Source organism: Betta splendens, chromosome 9, assembly GCF_900634795.4.
Source record: "Betta splendens chromosome 9, fBetSpl5.4, whole genome shotgun sequence".
In the NCBI taxonomy this organism is placed as follows: domain Eukaryota; kingdom Metazoa; phylum Chordata; class Actinopteri; order Anabantiformes; family Osphronemidae; genus Betta; species Betta splendens.
Window position 1 is genome coordinate 22424841 of NC_040889.2, and position 24506 is coordinate 22449346.

Genomic DNA, 24506 nt, shown 5'->3' on the forward strand with positions numbered 1-24506 from the left:
GATAAATGCAGGTGGTAGATTAGTGGTGAGTATATTAATACATAGCTTCAGCTATAATTTGTGTGTGCGTGTGTGTACAACCATCAGCCAGCTGCTTCCTCTCGTACAGATAATGCCCTGAACAGGTGGACAACGGAGGAGGATTTCACTCCAGCGTCCACGTCTGTCACAGACCCACGGAGCCGTTCCGCCGCTTGTGCACAGATAAACAAAGCACCCGGTAAAAGCGGAGCTGCGTCCGCGCGTGCCGGTGGTTTCAAAGGGCACATTTTCAGCCTGGATGCAAATGATTTCGTTACGTCTCCCGTCAAGATCTCGCGCAGAACCGGAGGCGTCGGGCTCGGGGTGCGCGCGGTTGCCTCACACCTGGCGCGCGTGCGCGTGTAGGAGAATGCGCGTTGTTTGGCGGCGCACAAACAAGCCGCTGTGTAAATGGCTCATTAGCAGTGGGGCGCGTCCCGCTTCGTGCATGTGCTGATTGATGGGGTCACAGCAGGGGGCCAGGCCCGCTCCCAGCCTCCCCGTTCCCTCCCCGTCGCTCTGCTCCATGCGTTTCATCTGGAGCCACCGAGGGACAGCGAGTCTTCAAAGATCACGCTCATGCCTCGCTCCTTCCCTCCCCCGTCGCCTTGCCCTCCCTCCCTCCCTCCCTCGCTCGCTCGCTCGCTCCTTTTCCTCCTCCCCGCGATTTTGTCTCTGTTTTAACTTCTCGCCCCTCTTTCGTCTTCCTCACTAAGAGACTGACGGTGATGCAAGGCGCGTTTTTGTTTCGCGCCCACCTTTTTTTTCTGTCTGAATTGGAACTCATCAACTCTCAAGGATTTTTTTTTCTTCATTTGAATTTATTCAGAATCCCAAGTACCGTTGGGAACGTCATCCAAGGCAAACCCAGCCTCATAAATGTGTCTCTATTTGACACTGTTATTCTTTCCCTCAGTCTGGATATCTGCTCTGATGTCTGATACCCTTCAACCCCTTCCGCTCTCGTTTTCTAATTTCGTTTGTGTTTCAGATCATCTTACACCTGAACTTGTCAGGTCTCACTTTCTTAAAGTCTGCCACGGAAAGAAAGTATAAATCTAAAAAGTGTGTTTTTGAGTGAGTGAGGAAAAAGGAGGTGTGTGTGAGACAAAAAAGGGAAGAAGAATATGTAGACAAACCGAGACAGACAAAGGCAGAAATGGAATAAATATTGCCTGTAGTTCCATCATAGAGATACCTCACAAAAAAGCAGATAGTTTCATTAAAAACCATCTGTTTTGCTTTTGACTCTTCCCTTGCTCTTCCTTTGTACATATTCCTCTTCATTTAGCTTGTTTCTTTTTTCTCTAACAAACACGCTGTCAGACTTCATCTGTGTGGAGTGAAGGTAATTTAACTCACAGTGGACACACACCAGCACGATGCCCATTCTGATCCAATGCAACATGCAGTTAATCCTGTACGTGTTAATACCTGAGACGACAGTTGATGAAACTATTTGTTTTATGGGGTGTGTGGTTCAGGGTTGTGTGTGTGTGTGTGTGTGTGTGTGTGTGTGTGTGTGTGTGTGTGTGTGTGTGTGTGTGTGTGTGTGTGTGTGTGTGTGTGTGTGTGTGTGCCACATGAAAGTGGATAGGGACAGGGTGGAGGCCTTTGTGTGGAGTGAATGACTACTTAAGACCACCGCAAACAGACACAGTCGCTGAAAAAACACTAAAACACTTGACCTTTCACCTCAGCTCCTCTGGAGACAGGACGTTTTATTGGCTCTCCATCTTTCTGCCCCAGCCAGTCCAAACAAACACTCTCTTTGTTTATGATCCTTGGTTTTGTTACTGTGTCTATCTACTCTGGGCTGCTTTGGCTGTGTGTGTGTGTGTGTGTGTGTGTGTGTGTGTGTGTGTGTGTGTGTGTGTGTGTGTGTGTGTGTGTGTGTGTGTGCGTGTGTGTGTGTGTGTGTGTGTGTTTCTGTTAGTTTATCTTAGCTTTGTGACAAATAAATGTTATTTTTTTCTGTCTTCCTGTGCTAATGTTGAGCAGGACATAGTGGGACGGAGCGGGGACTAGGACTGGGGGTTTTGGGGGGGGGCAGACGGACAGGTGGACTGCCGGGTCAAGAGACAGACAGGCAGGCAGCGGCTAAACATCCAAAGCAGCAGGAAAGCAGGGACGTAAACACGGTAAGAATGTGAGCTTGGAGATTTACGATCAGATAGTCATAGTTGAACAACAGTCTCTCTGCTCTCTGAGGAAAATGGAGAGCAAAGTAAGGGCAGAGCGACATGAGGGGGAGAGAGAGAGCGAGAGAGAGGTACTGGGAGTCATGGGAGGAATAGACATGAAAGATGAACGGGGAAAAATTGGCAATAATCAAACTTTATATTGTTGCTATGGGAACAATAGCAAAGAGAGCTGGGTGGGAGAAAAGGTAGAGTGGGCTCGAGTAATTAGGTGTGTGTGCGCGCGTGTGTGTGTGCGCGCTTAGACATGAGCACATCCCTTTGTAATTAAATGCGATATTTATATCTGCTGTATAACTAGCGGTATCATGTGCACATATTTACAATGGGAGTCTGTGTGTGAAGTAGCAGCACTTGTGTGTAAGTGTGTGGATCCTGGAAGAGAGAACACACAGTCCTATCTCTGGCCAAGCAAGCTTCTCCTCAGGTGATTATTCTATGAAACTAATAAAAAATAAACATAATTTGATGAATGAGAGAATATGAGAAATGGGGTGTCTCTTATCTGGCGGATGAAAGAGGAGACTGTGTTGGGCTTATTGTTAAGAGCACGCGATGCACGCTGGGAGTTTGTTAATTGAAGCGGCAGGTACGGAGACACCAGGCAGAGCACAACAGGCTGCGGATGCTGAGGATGCTGCGCCGCGCACGAGGACTGAACAAACGTTTTCACGGGCTCGCGAGGCGCCGGCACGTCCGTGTCAGCGCCGCGCTGGCAGACGCGGGCCGCGACCCGCTTCGAATCGGGTCGATCAGCAGAAGAACGACAACTGGTGTTAGATGAGCTTGATTACGCTTAAAAATGCCACTGATGAGGATCAGAGGTGCACGTCGGTCACTGCCTTTGTTCCCAGTCGCCGCGATTCACCCGCGTTGTGCGAACACAAGGACAAAGAAACACACAGCTTCTCTTTGTGGCTGATTATAATTTTGCGGTTATTGTTCCGCCGCCGTCTGCTTTTTTTTTTTTTTTCCTTTCTTAGTTAGTCGGTACAGTTATTGACGAACAGACATCTGTTGTGAGTTACACACAAAACCCGTTGTCCAATAAGTAATTTGTTTTTCATTCCACGCGGCTCATTCATTTGTTCAGACATTCCTTGGTGCAATCAGTCGGTCAGTAAAGCATGCTCCAAATTGTCTGCTGTGTAGTGAATCGCCTCACAGACAATCAATAAGGCTTTAATTCATCGCTCAAAGATAATTTCATGCTCTCAGAAGCCCATTGGTTATATTAATACATCTATTAAGGCGCTGGACTATGAACTTAATATTACTCAGCCTCAGAGGGAGCGGAGCGAGGAGAGTGCCATGACCAGAGCTATTTCTGTGTGTTAAATGGGAGTTTAAACTGTTAATCATCTTGGTTAGCTCCGCTCTCACATGGGGTCCGGCTCCCTCAACGGCTAATGGGCTCCAAGCAGTCGAACCCTGCTCACCGCCGCCGCCCGCAGCTGTGACGGAAGTCTCCTTTAATGTCACGACTCCGTATTTGATTGCGGCGCCGTTCTGAATTTGGACAGGTACGAGTCATGGAATATAAGCAAACGTGCAGTGAAGGAACTAGTGGGAGGAACCGACGTGAACAGTAATGAATGATGAAAGGCGGATGAGTGATGAGCCGTCTTCCACAGCTGATGAGGATCGCTATCACTCTTTGCTCGATGCCTTCAGGCCTTTTTTAACTTTTTCCTCTGTTTCCAGTGTATGAATGCGGCTGTGTTGCGAATACCTAGTATGAGCCAGTGATTGACGAGCGGCCTGTGTGCTCCTTACTCTGTCTCATGTCCTCACTGAGGGAAGCTGGAGCGCTTTGAGGAGATATTCATGATATGGTCACCTGGGTTGTGGACACGATTAAAGGGAAAAACCGAGCCCATTCCTGTGCCAACGTGTGCTTTGTCGTGCGGTGTGTGTCTGTAACGCCAGAACAGGTGCATTTATATTGTTTTGTGAGCGTGCGCGTGGTGGTGAAAAGGTTGAGGGTCCTTTGTCAGAGTTGTTTGACTGCAGCGTGAGGGCCAGTCACAGTGATAATGAAAAGAACAGGCCTTCAGCGGGTTAGTGTGTGTGTGTCCCCTGACCTGTGAGCGACAGAACAGAGTCACATCACACACATCTGGCTTCCACTGCACACTGGCAGGGACGTGATCAGACACACACACACACACACACACACGCTCTGTCATCCCATCACGCTGTGCAGTGTGCAATTGGAACCATCACATGCCTTAATGGAAGCACTTTCCATCCGGTTTAAGGCGCTGTTGACCACTTACACACACACACACACACACACACACACACACACACACACACACACACACACACACACACACACACACACACACATGAACAAATACTCCAGCCGACACAAATAGCATTCGCACACCGACAGAGCCTTAAATCCAGGCCTTTATAAAATTACAGACCACTTTAAACCTTTATTGAGTGACAGTGAGCAATTTAGCTTTTCTAATGTCACTGGAGAACATCACACAGAGACATTACAGGAAGGGCTTTTAGGCACCCAGTAGGAAAGCGGCAGTGAGTCGTGGCTTTAATGATTCTGGTCTGGTGTTGCAAGGCAGCTTCAGGATCTCCAAAATAATTGCGGGAAGTACTGTAAAGTATTCGCCGGGCAGCCTTAACCTTATGCAAATGGGCTGTGATGGAGTTCAGCAAAGAGTGAGCCAGATCAAATGGAGATCTGAGGGAAGTGGATGAGAGCGCGACGGTCGGGGCGCCCGGCGCAGGAAGCACTGCAGGAGATGTTGGCTAATGAAGTTATGGAAGGCTTGTGAATGGATAGGGTTCTATACGTGGCTTCACTCAGTAGGGCTGTAACATACAGTAATACTATGCATGTGTCCGGTCTAGGCTGTTTGAATCAACGTGAGCAGCTCCATAAGTTTAGCTCTGCATGAGACATTAGTCAACAGGAGGCGTTGACCTTGGCCTCTGCTGCACACAGCAAACACATGCTTTTACACAGCGGCAGCAAAACCTGAGATTCCTCACGGATCTGTTACCAGTGCGTGTGTATGTGTGTGTGTGTGTGTGTGTGTGTGTGTGTGTGTGTGTGTGTGTGTGTGTGTGTGTGTGTGTGTGTGTATGAGTCTGTCAAAGACATGCATTCAGTCTGCCTGAGCAGGCCCAGTGTGTAGCCGTCTCCCTCACAAGGCTGCTAAACACACACACACACACACACACACACACACACACACACACACACACACACACACACACACACACACACACACACACACACACACACACACACACACACATACCAGGCTGCTCTGTGATCGGGTCTGATGACCTAAGGCACAACAAAGGGCCTTTCAGCGGCAGCCATCATTTGCCCCTTTGCTTATTAACTCCCACAGGAAGTTGTTAAGGGCAGCATTCCATCCTGGCAGGTCAGCGGCAGCTGGAAAGGTTCCTCAAACCAGGAAGCCATCAGGTGCACATTAACAACATGTTGCCAAGTGCTCCTTCTTTTTCATCTTACTTCTTGTTGCCGTAGCAGGAAAACTGCACACATTAAAGAATCGTCTTGTTTTTTTTTCCTTCTGGTGTAAAACCGTGTTTCAACTTTTGATGTTGAGCTTTTGAAACCGATGCTTTTGTACAAGAAAACTTGTGAAACGCCTTTTCATTGAAGGCGGTGGTTGCTTTTTAACTCCCTGCATCAAAGTTTAAACTAATTTGTTTGGAAATGACAAAGTGAACTGGATTCAGAGCCTTTTAAACGACACAGCTCATCAATTTGCATCTTTTCCAGGACTTCAGAGCCGGTCGGAGCGCGAACGACTAGGTTGATCTTCTATTAATGGACATACAGTAAATATAAAACCTTCAGCCATAAATATACTACGTTTAGTGATGTGTGAATAAAAATAATATCCCGCCGTTTAAAGGGAGAAACGCTACAGTACAAACGACTCCCTCCGAGTGTTGTTGCTGCTGTCGCCTCTACTCCACGTTTCCTCCTGTTCTCCAAAGCAGCTGTCGGCGGAGAACAGGAGTTGACTGCGCGTTAGGTTTGCGCTTGTACTGACTGACAGCGCTTGTTTCGGGGGGCGTGTCGGACGCGGTGGCACCCAGCTGTGATGGGCTCCGCTGCCAAACACTGAGGCGGGCGATCACACGCGCTCCGGCCGACGGCCTGCGCGGCCTCTGATTGGTCGGAACGAACCGCGGCCTCGCCGGCGCTGAACGCGGAGCAGCCGATAAACATTCCCGCCATAAATTTCCCGTTTTCCCCCCGTTTATCGCCCGGCCGCGCGCTCCGCCGTTTGTCAAACCCGTGGCCGCGTGGAATAAACCCGTGGTGAATTATGGCCACAGTGGAGGCGGGGCCTCCGCGTTCACTTGACGCAGTCGCAGGCACGTCTGGCCCAATGAATGCGAGCGTCCGTCTCCTGCCTGAATCCTCCTCAGGAGAGAGCGTTTGCTGTAGTAAAAGCTGATGTCAGGCCCGATACACAAATGGCAGCATGGAAACCTCACCCGGCACTGTCCCATTTTGCAGCTCGCCGCACGCAGGTGCCGCTCTCCACGCTTCCAGCCCAGAATGGTGTCATTTAGACAGCGAGCGGCGCTGAGGAGCCCGCGTGTGTCCACAGCGGAGGCTGTGGCTGCAAACGGTAATAAAAGCACTGTACTTGAAGGCCGCAGCCAAATCGCTGTACAATCTACGACTCGTAGAAACACACTGGGCTCTGTGATCGGTAACACGTCCTAGACGTCAACACGAGATGTTTGTTCATGACACGACCTTCATTTTGTTTTAGCGTGTTCACTTTGAACTTCAGGTATGTGCTGGTTGCTATGGGCCGTTTTGATGCTATTGTGCCGTCCTGCTGAAGCAGAATATACTGTGTCGTACTTCTAACTGTGATATAACCTGACTTGATTTCCTTCGTATCTTGAGCCCGGCCGAAGCCAAATTCCTATTAACTCTGGGCAATATGGCCGCCCAGCACTGAATCTTGTTAGATGACAGCGAATGAGAGATACAGTTTTCTGATTCTCAGAGAAATGGCTTTGGACAGGAACAGTGGTTCTCGATCTCCAATTCCCCCCGGGGTGCGTTAAGTTTTTGTTCCAGCTTATCCCTCCATCTAGTCGACTCAATTGCGCTGTTCAGTGAACAGTGAAATGGACTTAGCAGCTCCTCAGCACTGTCAGGTGTGTTTGTTCTCTGAAATAAATGAACAGATGGCTCACGAACCAGCCTAGAAAGCGAGCGTGTTTGTTGCACGCGTGGAAATCTGAACCCGTGTGTGTGTGTGTGTGTGTGTGTGTGTGTGTGTGTGTGTGTGTGTGTGTGTGTGTGTGTGTGTGTAGGCCGGTTTTGGCTAAGCTTTAGGTTCTGGTCTGGCACAGAGGGGAGAATTGAACATGGGGATGAAAAGAGACGTGCGTCTAAAGAAGCCGACAAAGTAGATTTAAGAAGTTTAGGCAGGAGATGAAGAGGGGAGAAATAAAGATGAATCAATAGCACGGTTTCCGGGTTAATCTGTAAGTATATGAACAAAGGACACTGAAATGGACCATAAGTGTCTAAAAGCACGTGTGCGGTGAGGGAACCACAGCAGGAGGCGGTGAGAGCGGCCGGCGGCGCGGAAGCTGCGCTGACATGAAGCGCAGGTGACCCAAAGCCCGGGTTTAATTAGCATGCGCACGTTCCCGCTGCCTCACCTTTCCATCGTCTGTCTCCAGGCTCAGGTTCATTACGTTAACCCCTCGCTCGCCCGCCCGGCCTCCTAATCGCTGCCTGCCTCGCCCCCGTCCCGCTCTCTCTCTCTCTCTCTCTCTCTCTCTCTCTCTCTCTCTCTCTCTCCTCCGCCGTCGCTCTTATTTGCCTCCTGATGTGATTTTTCTCGCCTCGTCTCCCCACCAGCGTTGTGGTTGTGTGGCAGATAATGCTCAGTCCATCGGGCAGTTGGGGTATTTATGGGATCTGTAATCGAAGCTTAGAGAAGCAAGCGTTGTCAGCTACAGGTGGAACCCGCTCACCCTGTGCTCATTAATTAAGCTCAAGTGGCCGTAAATAACACATCCATCCAGTAAATGTCCCTTAAAATAAGGCTGAACCCTCTTTCTGTGCTCTGAGGTCTAATTAGGTCCCAATAAAAGCGTTTCTGGGTGGACGAGGGCCCGGGCCTGTGTTCTCCTCCTCCTCTCGCTCGATGGGAGTCTCTTTGTTGGGTAAACGCCGGCTCATCCCAGGCTGTTTGTTGAGCAGCATCTCGTTTTCCATCTCATCGCAGACATCAAACGCGCGGGAACCCGCCGGGAGTCGGCACTAAAAACCCTAACAAGGTGCAGCGAGGGGGGGAGTGGGGGAGGGGGGGGGGGGGGGTAAACATGGCTCCCTGCGCGTGTGCCGTTCTTCACCGAGGCAGCGTCGGGATCTCACGCGTCTGCGTCGCGCTGATCCCAGATCAGTGCTTTTACTCAACGGCAGCGGTGCTACTTCCTCTTCCTCGTTTTTTTTTTTCATTTCCCCGCGACGCTTTGTTCTCCCAACTTCTCATTACCGTCCGCACTCAAAGAACGGCGGCAGCAACCACAGCTCTTTGAGTTAGAGCGATGATATTTCATTGGTGAGCTGCTGATCTGCGGTCGTTTTGGACTCGCGTTCCCATGTTTTTCACTTTACAGTGAACATGAAAAAATGATCAGTCTGTTGGTGCCTTTTATTCAATTCAGTCAAATTAAACATATGGGCCAAAAATGAATAAAAGTAATATTTTAAAGACCGACTTCACTTTGAGTCCTGTGATTCTTGATTAGATGTTCACTCTTCGCCGTTTAGACTACTTTTCCCCGGTATCCATGGCAACATGTTTTATTCACATTGTCTCTTCCCAGCGATGTAATTCCCCTTTCTCTCTCTATTACTATTCAACTCCCCATCAGTTCAATAGACTTTCAGGAGACTTGGGCTCAAATTGACGGCTGCTTTATTGGCACGGCACGAGCTGCGCCGAGGCGGACGCCGACGGCCGCGTGGTTATTAGAGAACAATAATAATCCAAACGCCGCCGATTTGGGTATTTACCAGCTTCTTTTCCACTAATGTGTCAAACGTTTTCGCAGAATTACTCGCTGAATCTCCACTTGACGTGAATGGACTTTTTGTTCCCTGCAGGACGGACTCGACGCTGCCGATGTTGCGCTCGCTCTGTCAGAGTGAATAACGCGTCTGTGCCTCTCGCTCTCGCGGCGTCGTCACAAACGATCCTTTTCCCCGTCGACGCGGTGAAAACGTGCGCAGCTGTGTTTGCGTGGAGCTCGGTCCGTTGAAATGAGCTGTGTTCATTTAGCATTTTCCCCGTTAAACTGTCTGTCTTCAGGCACAACTCGTCCCTAACACCGCTGAGACGTTGTACTTTATCCTTTCTTCATTCATTTTCATTCACAGAGGTAAAATAATCTGCATCACCAGAAGCGTGAAGTCATTTTACTCTGATTTGAACTTTGGGCAGGATTTATTCAGGTTTCCACTTGTTTTTGCACGTCTCCCTTTGTCTGGTAATTGGAAGCGATCAGTCCTTATCTCCCTTCGTCTTTCTCCGCTTTGCCTCTGGATGTGATCGGCCTCGCTGTCTCATCCTCTCCCATCGGTGCCCCCCGTCTCCTCCCCCGTTCTGCTCTGGCGTCCGTGGGGCCGGAGGGTGCATTTACTCAGAGGGACTGGAAACGGAGCAGCCTGCTCCAAACTGGTGGCTCGTGAAGCTGCGGGAGCCGATCCAGTCCGGCGCCCGACGCCGCGTCGTCCGTGTAGAACGCTGACTCCGAGCGCTCCCCGCGTCATTATTCAGGAGATCACAATGAGCGAGGCCGCCTGAATATCACAATATCCAGTGTCATCTTTTTTTTACCGCGTAATAATGTTTCACATTCCAGCGTTCATGAATACACGCCGGCACAACAGTCATATTGTGACATATTGTGACCACCACCCCCCCAGACACACACACACACACACACACACACACACACACACACACACACACACACACACACACACACACACACACACACACACACACACACACGTTTGTCAGATGCGCACTGCAGTAATTAGGTCTTTCAGGTTATGATAATGTTTGGCTGTTTTCTGGTACATCTGCTCAGTGGCGCACACACTGTCATTAATCACACCAGTCCAGATCACATGCTAAATCTGCCACGGCCTCTGAGTGAGTGTGTGTGTGTGTGTGTGTGTGTGTGTGTGTGTGTGTGTGTGTGTGTGTGTGTGTGTGTGTGTGTGTGTGTGTGTGTGTGTGTGTGTGTGTGTGTGTACAGTGCATGCCTCATTTGGCAGTGTATGTTTTTGTCTTTGTTCTGCCATTGATGAGTGAGAGCGTCCGCCATCGTCTTTAGTTCCGCGCGTTCCTTCTTTCTGTCTTTTACTCAGTTTGTCTCTTCTGGTGTTGGTCAGGAAGCCACTAATGATTCATATGATATAAATTACAGCTCGGAGAATGAAGCCTCTCCATGTGATGTCGTAAAGCAAAGTCCTAGTCGTGCTGCAGCAGAACGTGGTGTTTGCGTTTCTTGAGAACCGTCTCTGCTTCAACGTTCTTGGATCATGAGCCTCAGACAGATGCTGTCACAGTGTTTCACAGCTGCGTGGTATAATTTTTCACTCCTCGCTGTCTTCATCGTTTTATTCTACAGATAATATTCTAACCTCTGAGAGATCTTTTGCAGATAATTACCCTACGGATAAAGGGACCTTTTTTTGTTGCCTCAGCTTTGGTTACAGTATCACTCGTCTTCTTTCAGTGCCTGCAGTGAAGATGAGAGGCCACACAGAGGCCACTGGACACCTTTAGTCACTCAGAATCTGCTGTTGGCTCTTATTTGGGGTCTTTGAGGATCCTAAACCACTTATTCTTATAAAAAAATACTTTCTCTAGAAGGAAACAGTCATCAGAAAGATGTTTTTAAAGAGAAGATATGACATATTACATTACCTATTAAAAAGGAAATAAGTCGTCACTGATAACTCAGGTTAGAAATAGTTTCTTTTAAAACACGTCTTCAACTCACTCCTAAAGTAGGAAGTTTAGAACTTGTTGGATGGAACTCAATCACAGCACGTCTGCATTTATTACCAATTCTCAAGCGCATTTGCTTCGTAACCAAACCAACGGTGTTGTTTTTCTTTGAGGTTTCAGACTCTGTTCTCCAGTGAGTCATTAGTATTGTCTGTGCACGGGAACAGTTGGTGCACAGCTCACATTAGCGTCCAGGCGCGTGCACAGATCAATGGCCGTGGAAAACAGCGAAGTAGAAGAAGAACCTCTGAGGAGTCGGGATCACATAGCTTCACTTTTTTCCTGAGCTCCATTTTCATTGTTCTCCTTCTCAAACTCTCATTGTTTTTCTCCTTGATCTTACACTGAATATGTGGCTGATGATGTCGCCTATGAAACATGTCTCAGGTGTGAATGAATGGCACGAAGGCCTTTTATCCTCCTGGCGTCGATGCTTTTCTGCTTGTGTGAGTGGTGGACAGGGACGGACTGAGACGTTATCTTGTTAAAATGACCCCAGACTGAGGCTGAGAAGCTCTTTCAGCGCGTCGCCGCCCCGTGACGGCGACACCGTGAGACGCCTGATGGAACAAGAACGAGTCTTTGTTGTGCATCTGGAAGAAAGTAATCTAAGTCCAATTACAGCCGAACGGCGCGATAATCCCTGAGTGGATCAGTTTTACGTGTCATTACCTGTGCACAACAGAAGCCATCCTGTAAATGCAGAAGCTGGTGCTCGACTCGCTGCGGAGGAAAAGGGCTTTCGCTGCCACAAAAACCCCTTTTCCCCGTGAAACGACGGAACCGCGGCAAACGACGCGACTTCCTGTTTGTGCCGTGCGGTCGTTTCTGGTCTGAATGTCAGAACTCCTCCTGAGCTGCAACGACCTAAAAGCCCGTTAACGTGATTGGACTCGGCTTGTTTAAACGCATTTCTTTCTCCTGCACTAAGGCTGCCGTTGATGCTGCTCGGGACATTTCCACGCGTTGAATTGATTTAATATTGGTCAGAACACGCGTGTTGCCACATGCCGGGTTCCTGAGAACAACAGCGGCTCACTCAGCTGTAGTCCATTACCTCTGAGCTTACGAGGCTGGAACACTTAGGCCCATTCATCAGCTCTCTGACAGGGCAGCCCACTGCAAACAGATTCAGTCATGCAGTGGATTCTCCCCGTTAGACCCTCGCAGCATTTCAACTCCTGACCCCGGCGTCCACCTGCATGAGGCCCTTTCATCTAACAGCACATCTCCTTTATGGCGCTCACACTGACACACACACACACACACGTATACAGATAAACACGCACTTAAAAGCCTCATCACCTTTGACCTCGTGACCCCAGTTAACTAACTAACCTCTTGTTATTTCCCCTGCTCACTGCACCTCTTTGTGTGGGGCCTGACTGAGGAGACCCAGTCATGCAGCACTGGGAGGCCTGGGGCAACTTCACCTTCCAGTCTATCAACATGTCCATACGTCTCTGTTAGAGACAGATCTGCAGATAAGCGGTGACTCTGTCACTTCTTCTCATGAGGATTTGAACTTTTGCCCTTTGACTTAAATGGGGCCAGTTCTAAGCTTCTTTTAATATTAAGACCCATTCGGTTTTTCATTTGAACTTGATCTTGCTGCGTGTGGAGTGTATGTGTTGACATATCATCATATGTACAGTACAAAGAGTACGTTCAGGCCCTTTTTTTATTACTCATAGCACAGAGACCCTCAATGCTATGACTGGACACTGAACCCAAACACTTCCTGTTTAACATCACCTATTAAGACCTGAGGCTTTTTGAGGTTTCTGTTTCTGTGCTGCATGCGAACACAGGCACAGAGAAGGTTACTGATGCTTACACTTCGCTCTGAACCTCATATGAACTTCATACCTTTCTGCAGAATGCTTTGATTTGTTTTTCTCACCAGCCAATTAATTAGTTAGTAAATGGATAATTAACCGCTCAGTGACTCTGTGCATTAAATGGAAATAAAGTGCGTTTCAGCAAAGCTCTACATGGAAACAAATCTTACAATTGAATTGCTCAGGTGTGAACTAGAACGTTTCCGCTGCAGCAGCAGTTCAGACGCTAATTAATGGACGAATGTCTTCACTTTAACCTTTTTATCCTTTGATTTAATGACCCTCTATCAGGGAGACGTCTCCTGTATAATGTGGGGTAGGTGGGGTTTGTGGGGTAGCATCGTTTTAGCTAGTTTCACCTAATTCAAACTGAAATGGGAGAGCGAGAACCTCGGCCTCGTGTAACTGCTAATTACTGTCGGGTTAAGAAGAGTTGTCCTGGAGTCACTCTGCTCTTCCCTTCATGCTTAAAATCTTAAAAAGTGCTTTGATGGACATTCTTTTTATTAATATTTCACTCTCGCAGGATTTTTGGAGAGATTTCTTCATATTAACTGGGGAAAAAAAGCCTTTGCCATAGTTATGCTCTCATCAAACTTTGATCTGTTTGGGTTCAAAAGGAAATCACAGACGGCATCCGCCACCGAACGCCACTGCTAGTTCTGACAAGTGGGAATCCAACGGAGCCTCAACCCCTTTTTTAAGCGCGGCCCTTTTTACTCGTGCTTGAAAAACAAAAAGAGACATGGCTCCGATTAAAGCGAGGCTTTTTCCTTTTCTCTTCAAGGCGGAGCGTCTTTACTGGCGGACGTTGCTCATTATTCCCGGTGCAGGTTGCAGCCTCGCTGCCGTTTGAGCTAGCGTAGCGCTTTCCCGGCGCTTTGAAGCGCGCTAGCCGTGCGCGTGGAGTCTCTGCGCGGCTCGAGCGCTGCATCTGGGCCACGTGTCAACACGGTTAGCGATCAACCGCCAGTCGGCGGCGCTGGAGGAAGTCGGTCAATCCTATAGCTGCATGTTTGTTCTCAAGTAGGACGCGCCGGCTTATTATACGCGTTCCCACGGCTCAGGCCTGAAACCAGTTTACACTTAAAATACATTTTTCATTTTGACGTAGACCTTCTCACCACCAGAGTCAAACTATGGCTTATGTTAAATTATGTATGGCGTTCGTGTGCATACAGCACCAGTACATTATGTGTGCACTTTGTTATTTATACCTTTTAATGTGAAAAACAATCATTCATGTCTTCTCAGTTCAACACTTACCTAGAAGATCTCGCTGTCTCCATTGTCTTGACTTTCCATCCAGAGCACATATGGAGTCAACTCGCTGGCAAGTCGGGGCCCGTCGTCTTCTTTCTAGTCAAAGTGCATTTGTGTAAAACGAGACCAAGGAGGAAAAATACTCCACTGCAATTAATGCATCAGAAAAAGATTTTTCAGTTCAACATTTAATGTGTCAGAGAGATGTTCATGGTTGTGATCTGACCCAAATGTATCACTGGCCTCAGTCCCCACTGAGCTCAGGCTGAGATGTTTGTTTCATTCAGACCCAATTAGTTTATTGTTTTTTCCTTTCATTAAGTCCCTTATAGACTTGGGATATATTTTTTCCCCGAACCCATTTAAAGCTCGTAGTGAAGTTTTTTTTTTTTTTTTAAAGCTTTGGATGAAATGAAGTAAAGCTGCTTCCCTCCCGCTGTCCCCTTTCTTTTGGGTCTCTCTCACATGCACACACAGCTCTGCTCTCGAGACACTGCACCCCTGCTCAGCAGCCGCTGCTCCAGTTCCCACAAGCTCCGGCACAGCTCATTTCAGAAAGCACTTGTGAGGGAAGCAGACCCAAGATAAAAGTTAATTAGGACCCTGGCAGCAGCGGATCAGACAAAACAACGGAGATGGTGTCAGAGGAATAACTTGACATTTTGGACTTCAGTGTTTTCTCCCTGATCCGGCTCGTACGGTTCCACGGCCGGCTTCAAGTTCCCCGCGTTGCCCCTCGATGCTCCACAAAGGCGTTAAACCAGTAGGTAACGTTTGCTGGAAGCTCGCTCATTAGCTTGCAACCGAAGCCACCGCGAGGAAGAATGCAACACTAATGAAATGTTTTCATGTTAGCTCAAGAACAAATTAACACCCAAACTTTTCTCCGTGCGCGAGACGTCCTCTGAGGAACCAAAGTCTCCAATCACGCTAAGGAGGAAGATGATTATGACAAAATGGGGGAATTGATGGATAACAAGACGGGGGGAGCTCAGTGGTAAAGGGTTGGTGATCAAATAGAGAAATGGGTAACAGCATTAGGGAGAGAACACCAGCATAGTCAGTAATAAGGTCAGAGGCAGTGGCCCCTGACAAAACCCCTTGAGCTTCTATTTAGAGTGACCTGAGGAGGGAGGAGGCTAGTGAGGTGGGGAAAAATAGATTCAAATGAGGTAAAGAAGGGCATGGGGAGCAAAACTGGGAGAAGGAGGTTAGTGGGAGGCGGCAGCGAGACGGCTGCCAGAGAGCAAAGCGAGCGAGGCGAAGTGCCCAAAAGGAGCAAACACGGGTGGAGGCGAGAAATGGGGGAAGAAGATGAAAGCGGGAAGCGTGGAGAGACGCCAGAGCGAGAAGGAGGCGAGAACGGACGGCGCGAGGAGAGGAGAGGGAGACGGTGGGGGAGGCGCAGGGTTTGGCTGAGCAGGGGGAGAGGAAGCAAGTGAGGAGGGGACGGATAAGGAAGCGAGGGAGACAGTGAGCCTCCAGATGGAGAAAGGCATGAGCAGTGAAATGTCTGATCCAATTTTATCTTCAGCTCTGAATAAAATAGCCAAAATATGGGAAAATCTTCAAATGAAATAAGCCTATAAGCTGTTCTTTATCATTTGAGTTTAGGCCATCGTCATTATATTCTGTGTGTGTGTGTGTGTGTGTGTGTGTGTGTGTATGTGTACATAGTGTTTGTGTGAGTGCACCAGTTTCCACATAATCTACAGGACTGGGCTGAGCATGGTGTTTTAATTCTTTCTGGGGGAAACAGCGGGAGCGATGCATCGAGGAGGTATCAGAGATGGAGGGAGCTGCATCCAGAGTCTCCTATGAGCGTTTTCATCACAGCGAGGGCGTGAGGAGGGAGGGAGGGAGCGAGGGAGTGGGCCCTCAGAGACGTCTGTTCCTCATCGCTCTGACTCCGCTGCACGAGCTGCCAGTCGGACGTTGGAGTGCACATGATGTAACGGCGGCAGCAGGATTATTTATTCAATAGCTTGGTTGTTTGCGTCTGCATTTATGTATCTGGATGCTCTCTGTACATGAATCATTCAGTAGCCAGCGCCGACTCCTTAGGTCAAAGTATGTTAACCAGTCAGACCAAGATCTGTGACTTTTAATGGGAGGGTGACATGGGGGAGTCACCGAAACAAGGATGCGTCCACGTGACCTGTTCCACTTTGGGTGGAAGGTGAGATCAGCAAAAGAAGAATCCCAGACAGAGCACAACTACAACGATCAGGACAGGAGGATGCACAGGCCAAGCGGAGCAACCGGTGCAAACACTTTGACACTTTAGAGTTTTTCCTAACTTTGAAATTTGGTAGTTCCAACTGTCTGCAGGCTGAACAACAAGACTTGCAGACATGGGTATAGTTTCCTGAAGCAGCCTGTGACTGGCGCAGCTGTCTGATGGGATGAGACCAGTGATGTAACTGGCTGGGGGGGGGGGGGTATTGATCACCACGCCCTGAGAAAAACCTTCAAAAGCTGAAATACCAAGTGCTCGACTCGGGGGTGGATGTTAGACGCGTTGCTGTGAAAGTGGCCGAACGCGAGCGGTTGATGCAGAAGAGCAGGCGATGCAGCGCAGTGCGAGCACGCGCAGCCAGTCACACTATCAGCCGTCAGCCGCCCAGAGAAAACATTATCCTCCGCGCAGCCCTTCGCCGGCCAGCGCTTTCATATTCTAATGCGGCAGCCCTGCGCTGGATGCTCGCATTAATAGCGATGCTGAGCTGTGATAGTGGAACATGAATGAAAGCGAAGCCTCGCGTCTCCCTCAGGCCGGGGATGAGGGAGACAGAATCCATCTGGAAGATAACATTACACAGCAACTCGCGCAAGTTTGTACCCCCACAAGCTTACATAAGACTATGCATATGAATGAGCTGCTCCATCTGCATGCGGATGCGTGCGGTGCTCTTAAGTCAGTGTGTGTAATGCGAAATGAGACTTAAAGAGCCGATAAGGCAGAGGCGTTCTCTCTGTGTGTGTGGCTGCTGCTTGTTTTCGCTCTCATTATAGTTTTACTACTAATATTGCTGCATTATTCAGTTTCATACAGACTCTGTGATTAAACGGTTTTGGGGGATTCTTGTGATGATTAGAAAACTGGGATCAGTTGATGTTGTAAAACTGTTTCTTTGCAAAACGACACGACTCAGTTGTGGGAAATGCTACGGTTCCAAATAGCTCTGTGTTGGCGGGACGTCTGATGGCGCCGGGCTTTTAGCTCGCGTGACTAACGCGAGGTGCTGCGGAGGGAGACGACCGTCACAGGTTGCCATGCGAGTGACCTAGTTCAAAAGGAGCAGGTGGAATTTAAAGCCACAGCCGAGCCGAGCGCTGGGACTGTGATCTGCCCCTCGTCCAGCAGCTGATCGCATGGCCCCCGTGCGAGGCTGGGGGTGAGGCTGGGGGTGAGGCTGGGGGTGAGGCTGGGGGTGAGGCTGGGGTTGAGGCTGGGGTTGAGGCTGTGGGTTGGAGTTGGGGGTGAGGCTGGGGGTGGGGCTGGGGGTGAGGCTGGGGTTGAGGCTGGGGTTGAGGCTGTGGGTTGGAGTTGGGGGTGAGGCTGGGGGTGAGGCTGGGGTTGAGGCTGTGGGTTGGAGTTGGGGGTGAGGCTGGGGTTGGGGGTGAGGCTGGGGTTGGAGTTGGGGGTGAGGCTGGGGTTGGAGTTGGGGGTTGGAGTTGGGGGTGAAGCTGGGGTTGGGGGTGAGGCTGGGGTTGGAGTTGGGGGTGAGGCTGGGGTTGGGGGTGGGGCTGGGGGTGAGGCTGTGGGTTGGAGTTGGAGGTGAAGCTGGGGGTGAGGCTAGGGGTGAGGCTGGGGTGAGGCTGGGGGTGAGGGAGTGGGATACACTGTAAATCCCACCGCGGACCGTCCTGCGCTGTCCATCGAGCTGTAGCCGTTACACCTAAGCTGACGTGCGCTGCAGAAACTGGAGATAAGCGCCGGCTTAAGAGCCATTTCAGGACAAACGAGGCGTGCTCGCTCCCCGGTTCCTCGTGTGGAGCTCTGTGCACCGCTCCCCACCGTGCCCCCCTCTGTTTGAGCTGTGGACGGAAGAAGTGAAATAGAAATACGGGGATGTGGCGAACGAGAGCGAGGCTGTGAAATAATTCAGAAAGTCACAACAGATGCAGCAGTTGTCATGCAGACACACACACACACACACGTACACACACACACACATACACACGTACACACACACGCATACACACGTACACATACACACACGTACACACACACACACACACACACACACACACACACACACACACACACACACACACACACACGGCCCAGCGAAGTCTCAAATCTGTGAGCTCGTCGCCGTGCTTGGCAGAGGCCGCTATGCAAAACAGTACTGAGGGCTCCGTACCTGCAGACGCCCACGCGTCAGCTGCTCTATGCGCCGTTAAAATGCGTCCCCGTCTGATATATATATAAACGTATGATACGTGTGTCCGATCGTGCCTCAGTGTTTATGCCTCCAGTTCACATCTACGATGCCATTACTTTGATTTCTTCGCTCCGCTTTTAATCCTTTTAATAGCTGTTTGTATCAGGAGCTTTTTTTAACCTCACAGTCTAAAACGTATCAATGAGATTGTGATCCTCGTAGTTAACGTGGGTTTGGAGCAAAATAGGTTTTGTTGAATCCTAGACTCATTAGCATTATTAATTGGAGCCAATAGCAACGGGCGCTCCACTGCAAATGCTTTAATCATCAAAATCTCTGTTGCTTCTGCAGTTTGTAGCAACACAACTTTTAGTGTGTGTTAGTGCGTCTATCTCTGCATCTTTATTTCAGTGTCGGTACTGGTTTACAGTGGTCTTCACCTCTGGACCACCAGGAAACCGAAATGTATTCTTTTCATTCTGCACATTCGAGCCTGTCTACTGTACTTCTAACCAGGTCCAGCTGCGGCCCGACGGTCACCCCTCTGCAGACAGGGTCGTAAATCTAGCTCCAGGCTTTAGCCGGGCCCTAATGTCACACACGATGAAAGTCAGGGGACGCCAGCCAGCTGTCACCGTGGGCTCCCATATTGAGATGCTTTAGCTTTCAAGTACTCTCTCCTGTTATGAATGGCCCAGTACAGCCCTGAAAGCCTGGTGGATACATAATTGGCTATGACAAGCAGCTTGCACCACATCACTCCTGTCATCGAATAGTCGTGCTTGGACAACCTGCCTTTGAGAGAGAGAGAGAGAGAGTCTCCCACGGAAAATAATGCAGATGTTTTCAAATCTGAGCTAAACAGCCCAGTGTGATGCAGCTTCATCCTGTGTAACGTCAGAGTCTCGGCTCAAAGCTGATCTAAGACTCAAACCAAGACCTCTAAGCAACAACGGGCATGAGCGTTTTGGAAGAGAATAAACTGCTGCGGGGTCGATAAACCTCATGCATTATTTTATTTTTGTGCCTACTTTCCTTTTGTCTAATTTTTTTTATTTGAATATATGTAAATGTATTTGATCCTTGGGGACAAAAGCAGTAGGGCGATTAAGTTCTCCTGCTTCAAATGTCCAAACGTGTCTTGAATAATGTGGCTTTTATCAGCGTTAAGGCCCTGATTAGGTTTCAGAAGGATGCAGATGACGCGTGGACGCCCCAGTGTCTCGTTTCCAGAGGATGTGTCACTGCAGCGTAGGGTGTTTAATTCCCGTCCCGGAGTTCAACGCACTTTAAATCTCCCCTTTCTAAACAGAGCGGACTGTGATGAAGGGCAGGGGATAGTTTATGATGCCTCCTCCCACATACGTTTACAGCCGTCATCTGAACCACTTCGTATGTGAAACGCTGAAGTACGTCTTGAAAGCCGACGCGACAGAATGTCTGAGGGAAGGTTATCTGAACAATGATCGGTCTGTTGTCCTCACAGCATAAAACAAAGCACAGACAAGTCAGTGCTGTTTCAAAAAGGTCATTTCTACTGTAGATGTGCATGATGTAAACAATGAGCTCTGTCTGTATTTATGAATGGGAATAGTGCAGCTTCAGATGTCCTCAGATCTCCTCATATTACCCACATGTACATGTATGACTGTGGTTAAGGCAAGAAGAGCTGAATAATGGATGCGCAACACTTAGAAATGTTAAGCTCTGTTCCCAAGGGGGGAAATCATTTAAGTGATAAGAATAAAATCCAGTGGTTATGTCATAAAAGCAGCAAAGTCATATAATGATGAAACGTACAGACAGAACTGAGCTGAAAGCTGTGCTAAGTGATGCTAGTGCCCTTCTTTACCCACTGCGTGCGTGCGTGCGTGCGTGCACGTAGGGTTTGCCCGTGTGCTTCCTGTTTGTGTGTCTGCATGTGTGAGTATTGAATGTACTTCCAGTGCAGCGATGGCCTCCACTGTCCCATCATCACTCGGCTTCTTCATGAATACCTCAATAAAGGTTTTCTATCTTGGGTGATATAACAGTAATGAATAATGCTGTGTGTCTGTGTGTGTGTCTGTTGAGTATTAGTAATGTTGATGTAACTTACAGACTTATTTAATCCACCTTCCAGCTTTGCTTAGTCACTTGTCTGGGGTGTGGGTGAGTAAAGGGGTATCACACCGTGTTTGTGTGCCTATTTATGGTCCATCCATGTGTGTGTGTGTGTGTGTGTGTGTGTGTGTGTGTGTGTGTGTGTGTGTGTGTGTGTGTGTGTGTGTGTGTGTGCGCGCGCGCCTGTTTCTGGGTATGCATGTTTTTGCAGCTGCTGCTGATTGAAACTAGCAGATAAGAGTCTAAGACGTATGACCTCATGATTTCCACGGCTACTGCACTGATACACATCACAGCCCACTTACTGAGAACACAACCCGTAACACACACACACACACACACACACACACACACACACACACACACGCACACACACACAGACACACACACACACACACACACACACACACACACACACACACACACACACACACACACACACACACACGCTGTTTTGACCCTATATGGCTCGGTTTGACTTGCTGCAGGTCAGAGACGTTGTTGACTACTGTACCTCCGGCTTCCTCGAGAAACCATTCGTGGGGGTTTTAAAGATGACGATCAGACTTGATCATATCGACTGGCCATATTTGATGACTGTGGTGGAAATTTTCCATAAAGAAGTAGATAAGTTGTCCTTTTGTGCGATTTATTGAAATAATAAAGAAAATAAAAATAATGGGGAAAGCAAATAAAAAGCATGGATGTTGATCGTGCACATCAACAAACCAAAAACCAGCTGGGGAGATCAGTGCACACACCACGAAGGTGTGATGCAAAGAGCCCACGATCCTCAAGTTGCTTCTGCCTTTTAGCTTCTCTGTCCGACTAGGGTGGAATGTCTTTCTAACCCAATCAAATTACATGCACCATCTCCTCCCTGTCGCAGTGTGTGTGAAGATTTTTACTTTCTCACACCTGCATTGCTGACGTCCAACTATCTGTGAGAAAGGAGCACCAAGTCTCAACAGACAGAGACACAACTCCCCGACCTTGGGTTTGGGAGCTAGAGTTGAGAGTCTATCAGGCAGAGACAACCATTGAACAATCTAGGTGAAATGTCAAATGCATACAGTAAGACAAAACATAAGATATTAATTGCAGAACATAAGTCATAACTCGTATAATAACTGCATAGAAATGCATAGAAATAAGGAAGAGACATAGAAATAAGGAAGAGACAATTTTTGCCATAACAATGACATCATTCTTAGCAGATGTTTATTGAGTGGGTTTCTAGGTTTTCTGATCTACAAGCATGAGCAGGCGAGGAAAGTTGTCCGTGGTACATATTTACTGCACACTGTAAATCGAACCTGGACGTCGTTCTGCTTTATCCATTCATTATTAATGGCAGCATTCAGGCAAGACTTTTATGGGGTGGGCTGTTAGGACCCCTAATTCACCCTGTCAGGACGTTGGAAGCAGAGGGTGCGGTTAAGGAGGGGGGGACTAGAGGCAGCAAAAAGCCCTAAGAAAACAGAGCAGATGATGAAAAGAGTGATGGAGCAGAGAGGAGGCAGCGGTGAAGCGCAGGAGAGGAGCATTTTTAAACAAAGCTCCTCTTCATGGAGAAATCTCTCTCCGGTGACGTCCACCCACCGTCTCTTCCGCTATCGCGTTTCTGGTGTCAGTCAATAATTCATAGCTGTCGCTCCAGAGCGGTGGACCCCCCTCGGCTCTGCGGATGACGGATGAGGGTGTGAGTGGGTGTTGGGCCACAGAGGAGAGCGTCGGCTGGAGCGTCGGACGGGTGCGAGGCGACGCGGCGGAGGACGGGAGGCGCGCGAGGGCGGAGGGAGGGCGGAGGGGAGTCGTATTTCCCACTGATAATGAAATTATGCAGTGCAAATGTCTCCCCATTTTCATGCTCTCAGAGAACTAATTACAGAACTAACAGAGGAAATGTCAGCGCTACGACATCAAAGTACTCATTTATTCCCCAGCGGCGTGTTGACGCTTTACCAAAGTTGTCCCGTAACGAGGACGCACGCGCCTTTGTGTCCACCGTACGAGTTCACGTGTGACTGCGAGGCCGAAGGGGTGAGCTTTAAAGGTGTTTGTCAGAAAAAGCTGTGTGTTCATCCCCCCCCCCCCGTGAGTCACGGCTCTGCAGGAGAGGCCCCGCGCGCCCGTGCACAGGTCTAGACGGTCTTAATGAAACTGGAGGATGATTGAGCGGAAGCAAATTACTAGTTAGGCGAAGTCGCGCGAGTGTGTCGATGGGAGAAAGGGGAAAGAAAGGCCTCCCCTCCCCCTCCCCCTCCCCCTCCCACCCGCTCTTGTAATCCTCTGTGTTTTGGTGACCTTGGCAACCTGGTGACAAAACAGCGGTGGTGTTTCTTTGATTGGGGCCACAGGTGGGTGGGAAGTTTGGACAGGCTGAAAAGACGGCGGAGGCGGAGGAGGAGGACGGAGCTGCTGATGCTCATGCCCTCGGGGTTTGCCCACTTTCTGTCTCCTCTGCCCATTGTTTCATGTGGTTACAGTCGAGGAGTCCCAGCGCAGGTTTCCTGCGGGCTGTGGTATCAGAATACAAAAACGAAACCAATAGTATTAAGCCAAGTTCTCCGCAGTTCGTGATTGATTTTTGAAAGTAACCGTTTGGGAAATCAAAGCGTGGAGCTGCTCAAATCGCAGGAAAAGGCCGGCTGAAACGTCCGACGCTAGGAATCCAGCCGATCACCCCAGAGCCAGATTGTTGCTCCTGCAGGAAATGAGTCACCGCCATCCTCGAATCGCACGTCGAATCGCAGCCCATCTGGCGCGAAGTCGGTCTAAAATTAGCCAGACGTGATCAATTCGGGGCCGATCTCCATCTGCGAAACCCCGTGAAGGACGGTTCCTCCCGGCGACTGGCTCCTCCTATCTGTTCATCTTAATGTCCGCCCGTTCCAATGTGTTCGCTCCCTTTATCTCCAGCTTCGTAACAACGTCTGGAGCCTTTTCCTGATTGTGGAGCGCTTTATCTCCACACTCCACAGGATGTTGGGCTACGTGCTAAATGTTGGTCTCCACAACCAGGTGATGACTAAAGGTGCATTTCGCGGTCGAGTCATGTCAAACATGGCCCGTCTAATTGAAACAGCAGCGTCCAGGACACTCACTCGGTTCACATCAGTAATGAATGATTGAAAGAATCCGTTCCACAAAGACAGTCGATGAAGCCGATTGAGCCGGAAACAGTGGCGACTGCCCGCTTTTAACCCTTCTCCCTTCTTCCCTCCCCACAGTGAGAGACGAAGATGACTTCCTGAGTCTCAGCGAGCTCCCGGAAACCTTCCCCTCGGACCCGCCGGAGCCGTTACCTCACTTCCTGTTCGAGCCCGAGGAGGGCTACATCGTGAAGAACAAGCCCGTGGACCTGTACTGCAAAGCCACGCCCGCCACGCAGATCTACTTCAAGTGTAACAGCGAGTGGGTCCACCAGAAGGACCACACAGTGGAGGAGAGGGTGGACGAGAACTCAGGTGAGGGAGGCTCTGACCCGCGGCACCAGGCTGATCCAGACCTCTGGACCTATGGGATATTTAATCTGCCCATCTGGCTTTCATATGCATTTGAAATTTCACTTTCCTGTGTCTTACTTCCTCTGACTGTAAA

General features: G+C 49.2%; 1 protein-coding gene across 3 annotated transcripts in view; it reads left to right on the forward strand.

Annotated features, from left to right (window-relative positions):
• unc5ca (unc-5 netrin receptor Ca) overlaps positions 1-24506 on the forward strand; it is a 119268-nt gene that overhangs the window by 37675 nt on the left and 57087 nt on the right. For 2 of the 3 annotated variants that reach the window (XM_029163105.3, XM_029163106.3), the window contains exon 2: positions 24137-24373. In XM_029163105.3, coding sequence (XP_029018938.1) covers positions 24137-24373 — 237 coding nt within the window. Of the gene's footprint in view, positions 1-14332; positions 15173-24136; positions 24374-24506 lie in introns of those variants that run through there. The other variant, XM_029163107.3, reaches the window with a different exon arrangement.